This window comes from Epinephelus lanceolatus, chromosome 2 (assembly GCF_041903045.1).
Source record: "Epinephelus lanceolatus isolate andai-2023 chromosome 2, ASM4190304v1, whole genome shotgun sequence".
NCBI lineage: Eukaryota > Metazoa > Chordata > Actinopteri > Perciformes > Serranidae > Epinephelus > Epinephelus lanceolatus.
In genome coordinates, this window is record NC_135735.1 from 38,215,956 (window position 1) to 38,237,479 (window position 21,524).

The window sequence follows — 21,524 nt, forward strand, 5'->3', positions numbered from 1 at the left end:
AACAAACCACAAAACATCCCTCTATCACAAGCCTTGACAGCTCAGGTGAAACAGAGCATCAGTTTTATGAAAAAGGACAGTTTTCTCAGAGTGTCAGAGAAGCCAGCATGTTTTTGTTCTGTCGAGCTATCTTTCAACTTACAATACAGTATATACAGTATTTCAGCACATAAAGTATTGCAGTTTTCAAACAGCAGTAATAGAGTTTTGTTTGGATTAAATTGCATTCATAACCATGAATAGAGTTAGTTTCTTTGTTTAAACCTTTTGAACAAAACAAAAAAGCCTCATAAAACTGGCTGCACTGCATGATACAGAGGTGGTCTTTAGAGACAGTACAAATATACTACAGAAATAACCATTTAGTACCAAAGACCTTGAACACACACACTACTTCTCCTTTTCCAAACTATCTCTGATTACCATGTATCAACATGCATTGTTTGCACAGGTTTTCTTTCTGGCTTTGGCAGGCTAGTGTGCACTAAGTCTTAAAGGGTTACTTTGGTAACCTAAACCTTATTTTCCCATGTTTTTGTGTGTCAGTCACTAATGGCAACAACAACTTTTGAAATTGATCCAATATTGAGAGAGAGTGCTGCAGACAGCAGCAGCGAAACAGGCTGCAATGTAACCACTTGGGGCGTTTGTGTACCGTCAATTTACATTCAGTGTGCTGTCAGTGGCAGGCTCAGCTTAAGTGCCTGACAACATTATGGAGAGGTTCCCTACAGGGGTAAACCTTGTTGTTTAAGAGTAAAATCCTTTTTGTTTTATCAGAAAAAAGCACCAAAACCACTTTTGCCAAACCCACCAGCCTTAATTGAAATCAACAGTAATTTTAGCAAGTATAGACCCAGCGTATTTACACATCTACCGGTAACTGGGTGAATTAAGAGGGGTTTTTTTTTCAAGTTTTGAGTTTTATTTTGTTTCTTTTGACTTGGAATAAAGTGAATTTTAAGATAATAAAATTACTGTTTATTTAAATTGAGTCTGGTGGAAAGTGAAAACAATTTTTGGGGGTGTTTTTTGCTAAACAAAAAGGATCTTACGTGCTAACAAAAAGGTTAACCTCCGTGGACATACATTGATGGTGTGCAGTTGCCCTTTAACGTTACATTGCACCCTGGACCATCTTAAAAAATTGTTGTTCCCATTGGTCACTAGACACAAAACATGGAAAGATAGGGTCCAGGTTTAAAAATACAGAAGTTTCCCTTTCACTGTTTCACTAATCATTTCAAACACAGTCCTAACCAACTGCGATACTTTTCACTGAATCTTGAATAATGATAAAGGTTAATTCATGAACCTGTAATGAGTATAAACAGGAACCTAATAGCCCACCAATATTTCAACAGTTCACAATTGCTAGCACCTACATTACTGCCAAGGCAGAGAATAATTTAAACCACCTGTAATAGAGCAAGACTCATCACCAGTATTAATCAACAAACCTCAGAAAATGTAGTGGCTTTTTTTTCTTGGCTCCATGTCACAAGCATCTTGCTGTCCATTGTTATTTATGCTCATAGCTGATTGTATTAATTTGCAGTTGAGTCCAGTGGTATCTGAGTGTAAGTCGTGTGACATGATATTAGCATTTTGATTAGCTGTGGTATAAGGCTGCAGCCAAGCAAAAATTGTTGCTCATGAAACAGTTAAACATATGAAACAGAAATATCTGCATCAACTTTTTTATGTATTAAAAGTACTTATTTCCTAAAGGGTCCTTGCATTTTTATCAGCCCTCTATTCTCATTTCAGCCCTGTGCATGTAGAGACACTTGTTTATCAGTTAAAAAAAAGGTCTTCAAATTTGGAAAGATCACCACTGACCAAAAAAAGAGAGAATCTTTTCCAAATGAAAATGCCTCGCGGTGCAACATTAGCAGAAAGCTAGGTTAATTTAATTAATTTTGAATGGAGCAAATGTCCCACAGTAAAGATTCTCATTGCAGCACACCTCACCGTCTTAATTGCATTATTACGCTCCGGTCCTGCCATGCAGGATATTAGAAAATCCTCTAGTTGATGAACACTGGCCACCAAACCTCATGACCTGTCTGTTTCTTTCTTTTAGGAGAAACCAGATAGCCTCGCTCCTGGTTGTGAAAAAAGACATTGCCTCAGCAGGAAAACGACACTGTGAAGTGTGTTGTTAAAAAAATGAATAGTGACACTTTTATGTCCTCTGTCAGTGCCCAGTTCTACATGGCTGAACAGTGTAATCTTTACTTTTTTTACACTGTGAAGCATTCTCTTCATTAACAGGATTAGTGAGGAACTTCTGTAAATTTAGCCAAGTTCTCGTTGCAAGGGCGCACCTCGGGGCTGTGTGGATTGCACGAGCATTGTTAGCATAGTTTGACTTCACCTCCGAGCCATGTCGGTGGCTTTTTGGCCCCTGTTGCCATGGTGTTTCAGTTCTAGGAAGTGTTTTGAGAGCCTAATGATTGTGTGATATATTACACCACCACACAGCCTGGTAACATACTAGTATTGTTTCTACTCTTTGTCCATGTTTGCTTTATCATTCATGTTATTGTGTGGACACAAACATATGTATCACCTCTGCTGTATCAGAACACCAGCTCTGATCCCTGCAGTCAATGTGACAGGCTGATTTAAAGGAAACAGGGAAAATCCATCCTAAAACATTTACACACTGTGAAAAGGTGAGTCTTTCTTACTCACAGTGATAACCATCAAACCATAAATGTCATGTTTTGGCATTAGTTCTTGAAAAAAGCTATAAAAAGACAAAAAAAGAGGCTTTTTTTTAGTGTTCTCCAGTTTAGACCGTTATACAAGGATGAATCCATCACTGAATACATCATAAACCTGAAAACTTCATAATGTTATACAGCCAGAAGACATATTGCGTAAGTGGCTCGTCTCATTTTTTCTCTACATACAACACTACTAGCCTCATATTTTAAAAACAGACATAAAGTGAAGCTTGATATTGATTATTGGCTGTTTGGTGGATAATAATGTCTTTCACTGTCAGTCATCTGTAAAGCACATGAGAAAAAAAAAACACATAGATAAATAAATGTTTCAGAGATTACTGCAAGAGCAGTGATAGGAATAGAAGTTTCACCCACTGGACTTAATATTTGGGAGAATATATTGACAGAATATTCACTAACAAGTTAACTTTACTCTTTCCACATACAACCCACAGCTAAATAAAAACAAGTACAACCCTCTGGGGTTTTTCAGAAATCATCTGGGCAACGATAGAAAGACAACCAGCAAAGTAAAAGTAGACAAAACTTGTCGAGGTGGAAAAAAAAATTCATCACAAAATAACTCCTGGAATATGATCAACATCACAGATTGATTATATACTGCAGGACACTGTATTGGTGTAGAGTTTTTGCTTTATTATTTAAGTACAGTACATTCCACTCAGCCAACAGAGCTTGTCAGCATCTACTCCACAGTCCTCTTCTCCCCTTCTCCCCTCCGCTCTCTCCTGTAAGTGGGAAAACCAGGGCAGCTGACAGAGGAGATGTAAAGCATGCCGGTGGCACCGCTGCCCTTTGTAAACAGTCCATCTGTACCGACCCCTCCCACTCCTCTGCCTCTCCGCCACCCACCTCCCCGCCTGCCTGCCTCACTCCTGCTTGAGTGCCCGCTAATTTGACCTCTTGAATAAGAAACCCGCTAAAATAATCCCCCCCACTCCCGTCTTCTCTCCTCCTTCCTTCACAACAAGCCCTGCCCTCCTCTACGCTGTCCATTTAGAATATGACTCAAGTCTTGAGGGATGCTCAGGCTGACCGCAAGCCAAACACATTAGTCTTAGTTGAGATACCGACCAGTACGTGAACTGCCTGATATATTTAAAGCCAATTAGCAGGAAGGTTATGAGGAGTAGCTCTCCAACCATAAGGTAGAGAGGATGAGGAGAGGAAGGGGAGATAGGGGTGTTGGAGGAAGGCCCAGCTCTTACTCTGATTGATTCAGTATTAGAAGGAGAAATTAAGTATAAAACCAAAATAGATATTAATGCTCTATGATCTATAGAGTGTGTCAAGGGACGTTTTACTCTTTTATCCTTGACACTTGCTGACATGATAAACCTTTTGACACTATTTGCCAAAAGACATATTGGACAATAAGAGACAGATATGTTTGCACAAAAATGTAAATGTTTTTTCCTGGGTCTGACCTAATTTTGGCAAATCCTGCAAATATAAAACCACACAGATTATATCCAGTGTAGCAGTAACAACACTCAGTTAGTGTGTAGAACCATAATCTGCCTGTATTGCCTGCAGTGGTCAGCCGTACATGTACATTTGGCTGTGTGGTGAAGGATTCCCAGGGACAAGTACATTCACCCAGATCTTGGCTGCTGATTAAAATAGAAGTGCTGTGTTGTTACGCCAGGGACACACACACACACACACACACACACACACAGCAACGGATAGCCACACTGGCTCACAGTGACACACACACAGCCACTGATACTCACCAACATCCTTTGCCCTGTGTGTGTGTGTGTGTGTGTGTGTGTGTGTGTGTGTGTGTATGTGTGTGAGAGAGAGACTGTGTGTGTGTGTGTGTGTGCTGGCTCCTGCAGAATTTTTAATAACCTCTTTTGATTAGAATCCCCCTCCAGCGGCTTATTTAGGGCTGGATTTGGAGCGGGTTTAAAGGCCACCACCCCCCGGGGGGCGCTCCATTGCACTTCTCTGAATTCAAATACGATGTCCTTGACACCTCTGTATCCTGTTCCCATTTTGCACTATTTTTGCTGCAGCAGCAACAGATGAGTAGTGAGGGGGGGTGTGGGCTCCTTAAACCAGCTGTTAACCTGTGTTTTTCCCCCCCTTTGCTCCACAGAGTCGCTCCAGGCAAGAGGACCCAGAGCAAGCTCGACTGAAACAGAAAGCTAAGGAGGTAAGCTGCTGCGGAGATCATTACCCTTGACATTTCCCCGACTCCAGCGTATTAATTTTTCATGCCTCACTACATATGTAATGCCATTTAAAGTCGGACTTAAAAAAGTTTGAGGAATTATTCGCGCGGATTGATGCCCATGTGTGGAAAATGATTTTCTGCGCACCAAAGACACCCTCCACTTCCTCCACCCCCCCTTCTATTTCTCTTCTTCGTCTATTTCAGCCGCTTCATCTTGCACTGCTTTGAATTTTGACTAACTGCATTTCATTGAGCTCTGCCTTTTTTGGTCAATGGGCTATCAGGGGAAGGATATACATTGGTAACTGTAGTAGCCTTTGTAGGTTTATTCTGCGTTTTCTCATCTCAGTCCTCTTATTATTTAATTTATTAATTCCATTTTGTTGTGTTGTTTGCTTCTCAACCTGTTTTCGACATTATGAGTTAAAAGTGAGCAAAGAAACCTTTTTTTTCCCATGTCCATTCCATGTCAAATTGCATCAGTTGTTCAGTAAGAGCATAAAAAGAAAAGCAAGTGAATGGTGGATGAGGTTTTATACCAATTCATGCTCTACATTAACTTTAACTACTACAAAGGAATAAAGAGTTATTTCCTTCTTCAAGTAATATGCCACAGCACATCATCAGCAAATCGAGAATGTTTTACTGATGTAGTGCACTTTTGTTGGCAGTATGCTGTTATATCCTCTTTATTTTAAGTGCAGGTTTTGTATATCGTAAAATTCCCAGTGGACCCCGGAAAGTAGACCACTCTTCTTTCAGTGGTTGGTTAATGTTGTTTACGCAAACGCAATAGTTCTGTCGCAGCGGAAGTTTGCATTTGTTTTTGACTTTGTTTACTCCAGAATAACTTCACTGGGTGCTTTCAGTCCTTGGTGTGCTAACAAGGATCAAGAGGGTTGTCTTGAGCTTCCATAGAGTAGTCTGAGCATGCAGGCAAGAGGATAAAACAAGCAGCAGTCACCTGTTGTTGTTGTTGTTGTTGATGTAGAACCTAAGCAGCAGACGTGGTTTCTTCTAAGTTGCTCTTTTCAAAAAGCCTTTTATTCATCCGAGTAAAGTTTACTGAGCACGTATGCACTTTTCTCACTAACACCCAAATTTATACTTGCACAGTTCTACAATTTTCCACCTGACATCTCAGTGCGGTCGCTGTCTTTTAATGTTGGCCACTCAGCCATTTACATTTAGGGGTAGCTATAAATGCCCTGCTCAAGGGCAACTCAGTATTGTTTTTGAAGTGTTTAATTTTTAGGATTTTCTTAGCCAGTGTGTGGTGTTGAACTTGTGACCTTGAAGTGACAAGTGGACTTCTCTTACCTCTGGCTACTGGCAGCACTCTGTCTTTTCTCTTCATCTCTCCCGGACATTTCTTTCTAGCAACAGAGAGCCCTGCTGCAGTTTAGAACATTCACACTACATCTCAGCCTACCCATAAGCCCCACATATGCAAATGAAGCAGCGTAATAGGCAGCGCGATAGGTTTGCCCCAGGGGCCATGTGATCAAAGTGGATCTCCTCCCTGTTAAGTGGCAGTCCGCTCGTCATCTGGATACGGCCAGATTAGCGCCTCGTGAGGAGACGCCGTGTGCACGTATGCACATTTTCATTTTCATGTGGAATTTTAAGAAGGTGGTTTGGAAATTGTTACTTTATGTAATGCTTTCTCCCGCAAGATAGAGACGAGGAGGATTCCGGATGCCCCCCCAACTGAACCCCCCCAACAGGCACACACAACACCACCCCTCTCCCAGCCTCCCTCACCTCTTTCTTTTTTGCTTAATGGTCCTCGTTTCTCAGCCCCCGTGCCTCTCCGGTTTTCATCACCTGAGCTGGCTGTTTGTGTCACTGCAGAGTCTGTCGGCAGCTCACACATCTGTGCAAATTTCATCAGGATAATGAGCCCGTGCTACTCTTCCAGGCGACAACGGGCAGAGGAGCCATCCTCTCTTAAAGCCCCTCTCCCTGATCACGCATACACACACACACACACACACTCACCCAAACCAACCACCACCACCAAACTGTCATCATTTTGGAGAGATGGAATTACAGCGTGTTATATACTTGAACCAAGTGTTGGCAGGTAAACTGAACTGGCACATGATAGGTGTAGTGCGTTGTGAAACTACTGTTGCAGGCCTGAGTGTAGTCCAACCACCAGGTTTTAATCCATGACCAACAAACGAGTGGTCTGAAAGGTCACTCTCAGTTTTAATGTCCAGTCAAGTCAAGTCAATTTCATTTACATATCCCAAAATCACAGAATTGCCTCAAAGGGCTTTGCAGTTTGCACAACTTGCAAAATCTCCATCTGTAGACCTTCGATTTAAAGGAAGGAAAAACTCCACATTAAAGGGAGAAACCTCAAGAAGAGCAACAGTGGGGATCTCTTGTCAGATGTGTGTCCATGATCCGTTGTCGTACTCAGGTTTTAACAGGTGAAATAATAAATTTGTCTGATGAAGTGATATCACTTACACCCTGTAGATGCACACAGGCCACATAATAAGTGCTTAAATGGTTTCAGTTAACTCACTAGCAATGTTGTTAGTCTCTCTTTTAGCCAGACAGCATAACAGAATTATTAGTTGTTACCCTTTCACAGTCCATAAATGTTAATATGTTGACAATAAGGAAGGGCTGGATATCATTTGAAAATAATGATACCAGTACCAATACCAGTACCCTTACAGTGAGGCCGATAACAGTAGAGTACTTCATTAGTTAGCTTTTTTTGAATTCTTCATTCAATACCCATCATGTGAATGGAAGCATTCAGCTGTGTATAATAACACTAGACACCATAGGCGTGTAGTATAGCCTAATTTTTTAACATTTTGGTGACATCTCAACATGCTAAAGTTCCAACTCTCAAATATGTGGCGCTTGACTTCACCACACCGCAGATTGCTTGGGCTGTAGCTGCTACAGTAGTGGGCCACATTAGCTGTGAACAGGATCAAATGCAAATACCATTTGACTGGCAAAGTTTCGATTGTACTTGCCACTAGCTTATTTTAGTCAATACCATAATGGGATCAAGTACTGATACCCAGCCCTACAGTAGGGGTAATTTAAGAAAACCCCCCCCCCCCACACACACACACACACACACAAAATAAAGTTTAGACTAGATAACTTGTTTCCTTACAATCTAAAATTTGTTGTTTGGTGGAACTCTGATTCAATATACCCATGGGATCCACCGCCTTTTCTGACCACTACTGGCCAGATTGCCATGAATTCGGTGTTCATATTCCCCAGAAGATGGTAAATAGACTCGTACTTGTATAGCGCCTCTCTATACTTCTGACCAATAAAAGTGCTTTTACTCTACGGAGTCACATTCACCCATACACAGAAGCACACACTGGTGGCCGAGGCTACCATATAGGGTGCTCCCTGCCAATCCGTTTTAAACATTCATACGCACTCAGACAACCATGCAGACTGGAGGAGCCAGGGATTGAACCACTGATCTTCTGATAAGTGGACGACCTGCTCTACCTCCTTTTTTGTCATCCCTTGTTCTTTCTTTTAGTGCAGCTATCAGGCCAAAATATTTACTTGTAAAAAAGAACTATCAGAATCAAAGAGGTAGATTTGCAGTTACATTAATGGGGCACATTCATGCTCCCCAGCAGATGAAACCTTTATATTGTGGAAAATCCGTTAGCTTTCTGCTTATGCCACCCTCATGCAAAGTCTTTAGACACAACAAAACTCATAATACTACAGGCAAATGAATTTGCCATGAAGTTTACAGGGTAGATTTATGATCCCAAGAGGATAAAACCTTTGATTTCCATAGTCTGTCTTTTAGACCTGGTCTGAGAAACTTGATGATGATTTTAGACCCCAAAACACCACAGAGTTTTATGTCCAGTAGCTTTGTATTGAGGGGTAATGAACATTTTAGGCTCTAGGTGTCACTAGCAGGGCTTTAGGATTTTAGTCTTGTATATTTATGTATGTATCTATGGCTCTATTTGTGTTTCTGTGTTTGCAACAGCAACTTAACCCTAAACCTCATCGCCAGTAGCCCAAGCTGTTCAGAGAGATGCTGGCAGAGGTTTTTTGCGTGAGAGAGAGGCAGAGCGGTCTAGCGCCCCTGTTTCCTCCATTCACTACCATTTGGCCGAAAGGTCAGATGGGCTATTTCAAAAATGCCCCCAGTGAAAATCAATGGGCAAATCGTGGAGCTCAGTTCCTGTTTGTTGTTGTTGTTGGTGGTGGTGGTGGTGGTATTGGTGGGTCTGTGTGTTCTGTCTGTTCCATCACTGAGGCGGGAGGCCAGGTAATGTCTAATCGCTGAGAGTGAGAGAATGAGAGAGGGAGAGAGGGAAGGAGACAGAGAGACAGAGACAAAGGGATGGAGAGAAAAGGAGACTTGGTGAGGGGGGGGCCAGAGAGAGATAGAGAGGGAGTTAAGGCCAGTAGAGATACATCACGATGTCAGACACACAGACACACTGCAGCCACAGATTCATCATCGCAACCGCGTCTGCAGGCACAACTGGACACAGGAAACGAGTGAACTGGAGAAGAGGAGTGGAGCAAGGACAGGCGAAGAGAGACGAGGGAAGAGGTGGAAGACAAATTGGCTACTACAGCTGGCCAAAATCTGTCCGAAAGCTGCTGTTAGGGCTCTTTCAGAACACTAATATTTCCATTGTATAGCATAGTTAATATGAGTTGGTTAAGAACTCAACTGTCATAACCTATCGGTGTTTTTCCAGTCTTCTATATTACCATGCCCTTGAAGCAAGACACTTCTAGAGTGATTCCAGGGGAAACCGAAAGCTGTCCAGTAGGAATCTAAAAGGTTTTTGTTAGAATTATTTTCCTTAACTAATTTTCTTCTTCAGGCATTCAGAGATTTATTTTGCCCATTTTGACGTACCAGCATTGCTTGAAATGTCTTGAACTCTCTACCGAATTAATTCCGCCCTAGCTCAACTTTGAACCTTGCATGACTCCAATTAAAAGCCCACAGTTATGCATCCTTATTTGCTGTACGAACATGTATGTTAGAATCTGTGAATCAGATTAGACTTATGTGACATATGCACAACCGTGGTCAAACTGACCATTTTTAGCCTCACAGCTCACATAATAGAGAACTGTTTTTGTCGTGCATCGTATTTAAATCATAACCCTTTGCTCAGCTGGTATGCACCGGGCCTTAATGCGCACATACATGTTTTTTGATTGACCTGGCATCCTCCACAAGTGACCAGGTCATGGAGAGACTGGAATCCACCCACACTGAAAGCCCCGTTAGCCAGAGCCTCACTCTTCTCCAGAGAGGAGAGGCTCTTGTGTATCAGAGGACAATATAGCAGCCCCTTAGTTTTTATTGGGCCAGTTATATCTGTGAGTTCATAGGCTCTCATCCTCTGGCCCTCCACAAACTGCTCTGCTCAAAGAGGCGCTCTCCCCCAACGGGCAGGCCCCAGGGCAAAAGCCTGCTTACCCTCCTCCATGTTCTCTCCCTGTCTGTGCTGACTTTCAAAGAGAATTCCTGCTGTTTTGTGTGTCCCAATTCATAGTTGTTATATTCTTGTCTTCCAGCCTCACAGATATACAATACCTTAATAGGAACAGAGCAGCAGCATTCATGGTCAGCTTGTGGAATTGTTAAGTAGAACAACATTATGCACACGTTCTGCTCAAGTGGAAAGATCATGTGTTTTTAAACCTGTTTCATTTTCACAAACCAGGTTATGCATTTGTTTCGCAGGTGTCCTTTTATGTGACATAATTTCAACTACATTTCTGTGTTTTTTTGTAAAGATCATACAAGGTTGATGTGGATAATTAAATTATCACATAAGAAAGGTCTGTTTTGCAGGTCCTAAAGATGTGCGGGCTACTAAATAGTACACTGTAACCCTATTTTTATTTGTTGCTTTGTTGCCAGTAGTCTCAACTTCAGTTTTCTTCTTCACCTCAAGACATGTTACAAGAAAAAAATAGAAGCAGGCTTTAAAAGTACCTTTGGTGTTCCTGTGTGTTTTCGAATATTACAAAGTGCTGTAATGAGAAGGAAAACAACAAAAAAAGGAGATTTTTTTTTTTTTGCCTCAGAGGGAGATAGCGACTCGTCTCTTCGCTGTACAAGCCTGTAGGTTCACTTTTCTCTTTGTGCGCCAGAGCACTCCTTGGGACTCAAGCGACAGGGGAATTGGGCATGCTGAGCTACGCTGGTGGCGAGGTGCCAGCCTCCTGTGCCTGGGATATAAGTGAGAGGGAGGCAGGAGGCAGGACACGTTTCAATTAGGCAACAAACACCGCACACAGAGGATGGGAGCGAAGGAAAAAAACACCTCACCCTCACTAGCTAACTTCTCCCTTCTGACCTCTCCTAAAAACACACTTCCCTGAACCGCTCTGCTCCACCTTTTCTCTTCCTTTCCATTTAAAATCTGAGGTGTCATTTTTGTGGAACTCACATGGGAAGGACAGTAGCGGGGGTCTTTGTGAGGTGATGCTAAGTGTGCCAGCTCGGCCTGCATGTTTCCATTAGATTGTCATGTTGGCTAATTAGAGAGCGGCAGCATGATTCACCTTGTTAATTAGGAGGACTTGCACACCATGTGCCTGGGGGCGGTGTGGGGAAGAGGAGCCCAGCCTCAGAGCCTGCTAGTCGCCTGCTGCCTATGAAGATTCCCCTTCTCATCTACCTTTCACTCCTTTTTTTTTTTGATTTGGAAATGAATAAATCATTGAGATCGTCCTCTCTCGGAGTGTGAATATCTGAGTTCTCATCTTTTCCTGGATGCAAATTAGGCGTGATCAATAGAAGGTGACGAGCAGCGAATCTAAATGTTAAAAAAAAGAGAGAGACAGGAAAAGAGAAGACTGCTAGACGAAGCACGCCAGCATAGAATGAGACAAAGCGAGAGAACATTTAAAGTCGGAAATTTTCCCTTAGATAAGCAGTATTTTTAATGATCACCACTCTCCCCCCGACACTCTGGTGTAAGGCCGTCAGAATCTGCTTAACACTGATTTCTGGCTTCTTCATTAAATACTGTTCCTTGGCAAAATGTGTAGCACAAATGCTATTATTTATAAAAATAATACTTACTTCAACGGAAAAGCATGGAGTGGTTTAGACACTTTCAATTTATCCATGTATTTCACACAGTCTCCCTCTTCATGGTTTAATTCCTGCAAATAAGTTGCAGATGAAGAGGACCCGTAGGGTCATGATAGTGACACTCACATAATGACCTTACCTCCAGGGATGACTGAGGGCTCTGAATAATTGGTCCTTGGCCCTGGAAACACTTCTGACATACTCAGCTTCAGAGGAAATGGAACACTCTGAGCCAAGACTATTAGCTCATGCATGTATTTTGAATTAATCTACATAGGTAAAATAATAAAATCACAAACAGATTTACCAGAATATTTAAGGAGATTTATGTGAGTTTCTTTTAAGTCTCAGCTGATTTATTATCTGTTATTCAAGGTGATTGGTGTCACCATAATAATGCAAACACAGATTGTTTTAAGTGCTGTGTCTGATAAATATAGTGATCATTACGATAATTGTCAATACTGGTGCATGTGGCATGAAAACAACATACTGCACTAAATGTATGCATATGACTCTAATGTATATATTGCATACCTACAGTAAAGGCAACTAGACATTACAGCTCACGGCACAGCACTTAACCTCACACACACTTACACATACTGTATATTTTCATATTTCAATACAGTATTCTATATTTTTATTGAGGAACACTGCTACGTGTAATTATTGAGTTGTGCTGAAGATGTCATACAAGCCTCTATTCAGTTATAACACAAAGACTTGCCTACATTAGCAGGTCAGGACTGAACTCCACACTTTGTAGTGTCTGAGTGCAGATGGAGTAGTGAAACCTGATTGGTTCCTGCAAATGGCCTTTCTCCCTGCAGCAAACTAACTGCCAGGCACTTCACATGAAGAAAGGCCTCAAGATGCAACTCCCAGATGTTCACGTAATGTCGGCCATGTGGATGTCAGATGAATGAGATCCATGGATTACAGACATGCATAAAACACATACGTGAAACGTCCACACAACCTTATGTGATGTAGAGGGGAGCTCACGCAAGAAAAGGTGTTTTTCAGATATGGGCATTTGAAATTAATATTGCACTTGGGAAAAGAAATATCTTTGCTTTCACCCAACAAGGTCCACTGGGCCTTATTCATGAAAAAATTGTACACACAGATCTGAACTCGTGCTAAAACACAAACTAACAACTTTTTTTAGATGAACCAGTGTTTTTTGTGCAGTTACAACCAGTAATAACCAATGTGCAAACATTTTTTTAGTTTTTGTGTTTTGTGTCAAGGCCTATGTCAGTAAACAGTGAATAAAGAGCAATTAATATGAAAATAAGTATAGTTGATGTCAAGCAAGTAAAATGTTTAACATGTTCACCATCTTAGTTTAGCGTGTTAGCATGCTGACATTTGATAATTAGCACTAAACATAAAATACAGCCGAGGGTGACTGGTGTAGGACAAACTGAAATTTTGACCTGGTGATGGTGCTGCCTGAAAAGTCTGTTGTCATCAAAGTTATTAAATACAGTGCATCCTGAGGGGAACATGACTGTCTGTGTACCAAATTTCATGACAATCCAGTCTTATCTTATCTTATCTTATCTTAATAGTTTTCAAGAGAAGTTTGATTGACCTGACTTGAGACATTTCACTCAAAATCCTAAATGTGAACCTTACTGTGGCATTAAAGGAAAATCAGGACATCACCAGGGTATGTGAGGTTCATCCTCTGGGTACCATGAATAACAGTGCAAAATTCATGGCAAACTATTGAACAGTTGTTGAGATATTTTAGTCTGGACCAAAGTCTGAACAGACCAACATTGCCATTACAAGTACCATGCCCCTATCTTGGCTAAAACTAAGTAAGATATTAATCATTCCCAAAGAGTTACTACTTCAGGTTTTGGTTTTATTCATACATACATTTAAAATGGTTTAAATCATAAAAATATTTCTGTGTCCATTTGCATAGCTCAAGGTCCTGCATGACGTACATTTTTTCATCTGCTCATGTCCTAGCAACCAATCTGCATACTGCCAAAATGTATGTTTTAGATATGAGAAGGTACACGGTTTGAAAATGGGCAGAATTTTGTCTTTATTTGCTCAAGAGGTGATAGCAAATAAGAGAAGACAACATGCCATAAGGTAGCGGGTTGGACTCACACCATTGTTGCTGTGATCACACGAGTCTTACACCGTTAAGCCACCAGGACCAACCAAGATGAACATACTTTACAGTAGGTAACAGAAACAGTTTTGACTGTCCCTTGACATTGATGCTGACTTATGGGGAGCTGTTGGGATGCCAGTGTTCAGTGGCACTAAAACTGTCTGTCCTGTTCAAATGACTCTTATATACCTGACAGCAGACAAACCTTTCAAGGTTTCTGGTTGTTCGTCAAGCCTCTGATTTTTATCTTTCGCATTTGAGGTTTTGAATAGAGTGACTGTTACTGACACTGAATATCATTATTATTGGTGTTATTTTAACACTGTGCTAGTGTGTATATAAACCATACCAGCAGAGTTCATTTGAATAGTTTGCTGTGTATCAAACTACAATCTCAATACAGCTATTATTTAATGAGACTGTTTTGTTTGCAGATGCAAAGTTTTTGGTCTCAGCATTTTCATACAGTACATTTACAGTACATTGCATTATGTCATTGTATTTAATTAATAGCTATCTCCACACCATTATACAAATATATACTCGGTTGGTTAAAATGCAGGAAGTGCAAGGTTTACTTATCCAGTAACCATCTTTTGTGCATTCACTGCACCTTCTAGTACTTTGTATACAATATGTCTCTTGAGGAGCCTCCCCATAACATTGAGCATATCCAGGTTTTCTACCACATACTAAAATCATATTTAATGTATGACTTATTGATGTAGATGCAGCTTCATTTTTGTCAACAAACTCCAATAAACACTTTCACTTTTATGTTATAGATGGACCGATAACAGTGCAATGGTTAGGGCCATGATATGAGATTTGATTGAAGCTGAAGCCTTGTTTTAAATGTATGCACTCTACCAAATCTCTTTGGGGGGAAAAAGCATTCACATAAAAGTGGCATATGTTATGTCTATATACTGAGAGGCTCCCTGCTGTGTGCTGTTGGACCAGAGCTTTCTAGGGGGAGAGGGGGGAAGAGACAGACCAACTCAAAACCCATGGTCTGGCTTTTATGCTGTGGTCTTTGCAGGGCAGAGAGCCCCATAGCTTCCTTCACAGCCCCGTAGCTGCTTATGACGTCAAGCAGAGCGTGTTCTGCTCTACCAAGGACATCTGTCTGTAAGCGTCTGGGGGGCCGCGAGCAGCCCCTCAGGCCAGGAGGCGGGAGGAAAGAAGGGAGGGAGGGAGGATGGAGTGAAAAGCCTTTGTTAAAAACAGCAGAGATGGAGAATGGCAGGTTGGCCATCATGGCTCCTGCAGCTCATCTTCCCTTTTACTCCAAGTGTATCAGACCACTCTAAGGTTTTTGCCATCTTTTGGACATTTTTGCATCATAAGTGAACATACTTTTCGTTCTTTTGTGTACAGAAATAGCCCAGTTACTTCTCATATAGGTTTTGATGGGCATTGTCACCAATTGATTTAGGGTACAGAGCTCAAAGTTATACTCGTAAAAATTCAAGATGTGAGAGACAGATAACTAAAAGAGCAGTAGAAAGATAGCCAAATGGATGCGATCATTTTCAGTTGCTCACTTGTGGTCCAATTCATGCATGTTTTTTTTTTTCAGTTTAAAGTATTTGTTATAATGTGTGGCAATAAAACCAAAAAATACAGTCTGATGTGTCATAGGCTACTATACAATCAAATCACAATTTCATCCAAACTATCAGTTATTATTAGGAGTAGAACAGTCCCTCCAGGATTTCACAGGCTTTTTTGGGGGGGATTGCTGCAGCCTAAAATGCCTGATTTCACAGTAGCTTTTCTAAATAATGACCACTAACCATTCATATTTAACTTGATTCTTCTAGCACATACAGTAGATCTAGGTACAACAGCCTTTGTCTTGGTGATATGTCTTGTCTGTTGTCCAGGCATTTCAGCCATTCTCTGGGTGGTGTCACCCAATGTCATTCTGTGTTCCACGGCAACATTGCACATAATATAACAAGTTTACCCACGCTTTTGTGCAGAGCATCAGGGAACTGCCTTGCACAGTCTTAAGCAGTCATTTTTGCTGGTGAATGTAAAACATTCATGTGGCACGTGTGCGTCTTCACAGAAGAAAGTGAGCTTGGTGACGTTATTCAGAGGACTGCTATGATTGTTGGAACGCAAAATTGCAAGGTCACGCAGACTTCAAGGGGATTGGTTGAATTTGTGTTATATATTGTGATTGCAACAATGCAACATCATGGACAAGCTGGTTGGAGTAGTAGTAGTAATGAAAACATCACTAATGTTGTAAAACATAATTCAACGTTTAGTTTACTTAGCCCAAGCCCAACCTTTTAGCTTGTTATCACCAGCTGTGCTGATTCAGCAACTGCGTATTAAACTTGCAATTACTTGATTAATATTAACATCCACTGCCCTCAAACTAGAGGTCTTAGTCTTATTTAGATATGATTTTGGAAGAATCTTTCAGGACTTAACTCCATATCAAGCACATTTAATTCAGATTCATACTTTAAAAAAAGATATTTTGATAGTGCTTTGTGGGTCTTTTTATTTTTATTTTTTTACTGGCATTAAACATTGGGTGATGTCATTCATCCTAAAAGGAGAGCGTCTACTTCTTGCAGAGTGTGTGTTAATCAAACAGTGTATTTTTAGCTGTAATCAAATTTTCAGTGCAGATTAGGAGTGACTCTGAGAGCCTTGATGAAAACACCCTGATCTGATTAATATCAAATTCTGAGCTTCAGTGTTTGCACTTACATATTGCACCATCATAGTGTTAACTGATACGCACTTAGCAGGGCACCCAAAATCTGTAAAGGAGCTGTGTGCAACTGCGACAAGAGTTTCTCCAGAAGTGTACATATTTCCAGTTTCCCCACACTGAGCACAACTTCATCATCTGACATTTTTGCATCAGGACTGAAACATCTTTCTAACAAAACTGCAGATTGATTCTGTTGTGCATCTTGACAATGTTCTACATCTTGCGACCTTTTCTAATAATTTGACTTTACAAGTTCTAGTTCCCTGCTTTAAAAGGGCACACAAGCAGACTGGAAGCACTGGTATTTAAGTGACTCTGGAACAGCAGATATTAATGCTGTACCATTGATCGGACCTGGCAAATGTATGCACCCTGCCAGTTGGTTATTCTTCCAGTCTGGGATAAATCTCTGTGGTGACCTTTGCAGTTTTTGGCACTGATTGTAACTGTGTTTTAACATTGCCAACATGGTCATCTAGAAGGTAGAGAGAGGTTCTTGTACTTGTATATCAGTTTTAATTTTCTTATCAAAACTGTGAAATCATATACAAGGAGGACCTATTATTTTTAATTTTCAGGACTATACTTGTATTTAAGATTTCTACTAGAACATATTTATGTACTTTTATAGTCAAAAAACACTTTATTTTCCTCATACTGTTTGTGCTAGAACACCTGTATTCACCCGCTATCTGAAATGTTCCATTAACCACCTGTATCTTTAAGCCTCCTCCCGAAAAAGCCCAGTCTGCTGTGATTGGTCAGCGTTTCCGGGTCTTTTGCATCTAGGCATCTCTGCCCCATCATTTGGGCAAAATTAACAACATCGGCAAAACAAGATTACATGTTTCCCTGACGTTAGCATGTAGCTACATGTAGCAGTGTACTTGTAACCAGTAACGACTCGGTATAGCAGCACATCCTCCTGTTAACAATCACCAATAAAAGCTTCTAAAGTCAACCAGACATGTTCCATCAGGAATTGATCCGAAATCGAGGAGGAGAAATTAACAACATCTTTAACCAAGATTACACGTTTCCCTGACGTTAACATGTAGCTTCATGTAGTAGCGAAGGCTACGTATTGAAAACACTTGCAATAGCATGGAGCAGATGACTATATAAAGAAATTCATCTCAATCTCATGTAAATTGGAGCCAAAGTGGAAAGAAATGTTGGCAAACAAAATTTTCAGAGCAGTCTGAAGCCTGAGGTTGTTAGTCACAGGCATTACTTCTACATACGTTTACCCCAGTATTTGAAACTTTGGGCCACATTTAATATGAATATCAAACATTGTAATTCTATATACTGTATGACAGAAAATAAGAAAAAGTAAAATATGTCCCCCCTAATGGCATCAGTTAAGAGGCAGAGTGGTGTCACGCAATCTCACTAAGGGTGCTTTCAGACCTAGAGTTAGCTTGCTTTGGTCTGAATCGGGGACTTACGTTGTTATAAAGTTGCATAATTTCCTAGAGTTGGTTCATAATCTCACGGCAGCATTTACAAGTGGACCAGATAAAATGGCTTGCGCAAAAATTCTGCTCTGAATTTTCCATTCGGGAAAAATCCAGGAAGTAAACAAAACGTTGAAAAAGAGTACACTTGCAGGATATATACGACACTGTGGATGGCCAACTATGCAGGTTGATTTTAGCGCTTGTCATCGTGTACTATATTACTTGCATTATTCACTTTAGACAAACCATACAGTTTGAAAATGAGGCACAGCTCCAAACAAAAAACAATGTATTGATGCATTGGATGCACCGAATGCGCATATTAAGTATATTAAGTACAGGAGGAGGCGCACATTACGAATCATCCGGGATTGTAACATGTTCATGCTTGTTTAACCCCAACGATGCGTAATGAGACTGCAGTTGGTTTGAATCAAGGTCGGAACACGTTCTTACCACAAACGAGCCACACCAGAGTTGGTTTGTAACCGGATCAAGAGCAAATCTTCAAGAAGGTCTTGGTCTGGTTGTTTTGGTGCCCACCCGAGTGTGATTGCTGTGTTCACACCTGCCCAAATGAACTGCACCTCGGGGGGCAAACTGTTTGAGTTCGACTGAACCGAACCAAACAGGGCAAGTGCGAAAGCACCCCAACAAAGATTGATGGCATTCTTAACAGAAGAGTTTCTTAACACTAAAAAACCCCCTAAAATTTACAGATTTAATATTGCCTGTAGAAAGGTACAACACAGTTCCGGACAGTTGATGACAGCAGTCTAAGGACTGAAACTTGTATTGGAGAAAACATGTATCCACATTCCTTTATAGCCACGGCGACTACGTAATAGCATGTGTCCACCTGTGTGTGTCTAAATGACCATACTTTTATGTAAATGTTTGAATTAAATGGTAATCGAAACAGCTCCTAAAGCAAAACAAATATATCAAAGCCTGGCCCAAATCTGGCTTGTATCAGTTGGTAGTCATTATAGGAAGGTAGACTCGGCATAGTGGCACCAGATTGAAATCAGAAATCAGTCTCCTAGTGTCATGGCGGCCGTTTTACTGACGGGAAACGCAGACTGGAGGGTTGCAGATGGTAAAATGAAGTCTTCATTTATCATACAGTCATAAATCTGAAAATGCAGGCAGTTGCTGTGGGCGCTGGGAGCCCATGCCTGGTGCCAACTGCCAGGCAGAGATGCCGGCATCCTGGTGCCATCAGTGAGATAGCGGACCTCTCTCTTTCTCTCCCTCTCACTCTCCCTCTTCTCTCTCTCTCTCTCTCTCTCTCTCTCTCTCTCTCTCGCTATCTCTCTATCTCTATCTCTCTATCGCTCTCTCCCCGCTCACTTTGCAGCGGGATTCTTTAAGGTCAGGCCTGGAGAGATTTGTGTGTTGTTTGTGGCACAGCCTAATAGGGTTAGCATTGATAACATTAATGCTACATTTGCCATGTGGACAGGGGCAATAATCATCTCCACCCACATCCAGCCACGATACGCAGTTTCTGGCTCTGTTATACCCTCTGCCTTCATTTACATAGTGTTGAGAGCCTGATTCCTGACTCAACACTGCCTCATATCACTTCATGGACTCGTCCGTTCTATTGCCACTAATTAGTATTTGTTTTAACTACAATGTATACATTTAAAATTCGACAAATAAATGTGGTTTAGATATTCAGCTGGTTGCTACTACTGCTATTATTTCCCCTACTTTGTGTTGTCAGCGTGTTTGAATCTTTCAACAGTTCCGCCGTGCTAAATGTGAAGTGGCAACACCCTAAAGGGCATGCCTTGCCAGGGGGGTTTTAGGAAAAAATCAGAGGCAACTGCATGCACATTTTAGATCAGACTTTATACACCAAAGCAACCTTTTACAGAGCGCCATCTGAAAGTAACATGAAATTTTCCCCCGATCAGACAACATACGTGCCTCACACAAACACCAGTGCCCAGCGCACACATGCTGAGAGATAACATAAAAGAACATGAAAGACATGAAAGAGCACATTGATTGTCCCTGTTCGCTTCAACCCAGGCCTCTCTCCCCCCAGCGGGCAGGCACGCAGGCAAGCTGGTGGGTAGGCATTCCCTGTGCTGTGGCCAAGATTGATAGGCACGTGTGTGTGTGTGTGTGTGTGTGTGTATGTGTGTGTGTGTATAATGTGTTTGCATGTTGGAGGGAGTGCTGACACCCTCTGTGCCATGGCCCCAGGCCCTCACACATCCACCCAATAGAAAGGGCAGCTCCCAGCGACGTTGGGTTCCCCCTCAGCCCTGTGGCTAGACATGACATTACCTTGGGCAGTGCCTCCCCACAACCTCCCCCGTATATATCACAAACTGCAAAAATCACAATGGGACCATGTGACTGCACACACACACACACACACACACACACACACACACACACTCTCGATCTTTGACAGGAGCTCTGTTAATGGCTGACAACAAGCTTCCATTTTGTTTGGCTCAGGAAAGCTTACACAATACACCGAGTGATAGAAAGTAATAGAGGAATATCTTTCTCCTTTCCTGTATTTGAACTATTGCATTTAATCCTTCTCATGTCTCACATGATCAGATTGATCAAACGTTGTAAATATTGAAATTCACTTATTTAGAGACTGAAGTTGTCAGGTTGGCACTTGGATCAATGGTGTGTATTGACACTTGGTGCATGACGTACTTTCTACCTCAAGCAAATGCATGTGATACTGGGGCAACACTACACCACATATAATGTAGAGGTTATGTTCTAATATTTGTGTTGTCTTCACCAGATGCAACAACAGGAACTGGCACAGATGAGGCAGCGAGATGCCAACCTTACAGCACTAGCCGCCATCGGACCCCGCAAAAAACGTAAAGTGGACTCACCAGGGGCCACCCCATCAGGAACCGAGGTAAGAACGAGACCTACTTAATGGCGATATTGTCAAATTTTTGTCCTTATCCAGTTGCTAGTGTTGACTTGATACCTACCTTCAACAGCACCATTTTCATCAGTAAAGTAACGTTTGTGGTAATCTTTCAGAAAGTTTTTCTGAAGTGCATTTATGATGATGACATATTGGCTTTATCTTCACTTTATCTGACTTGACTCAGCTGCCTT

At 41.4% G+C, this 21,524-nt stretch overlaps 1 protein-coding gene across 3 annotated transcripts in view; it reads left to right on the plus strand.

Moving 5' to 3' along the window:
• LOC117257912 (transcription initiation factor TFIID subunit 4) overlaps window positions 1-21,524 on the plus strand; it is a 96,790-nt gene that overhangs the window by 45,091 nt on the left and 30,175 nt on the right. For all 3 annotated transcript variants that reach the window (XR_013488013.1, XR_013488015.1, XM_078161460.1), the window contains 2 exons: window positions 4,867-4,923; window positions 21,193-21,315. Coding sequence is in view for 1 of the 3 variants with exons in the window: in XM_078161460.1 (XP_078017586.1) it covers window positions 4,867-4,923; window positions 21,193-21,315 (180 nt within the window). In the remaining 2 variants the exon portion in view is untranslated. The remainder of the gene's footprint in view (window positions 1-4,866; window positions 4,924-21,192; window positions 21,316-21,524) is intronic.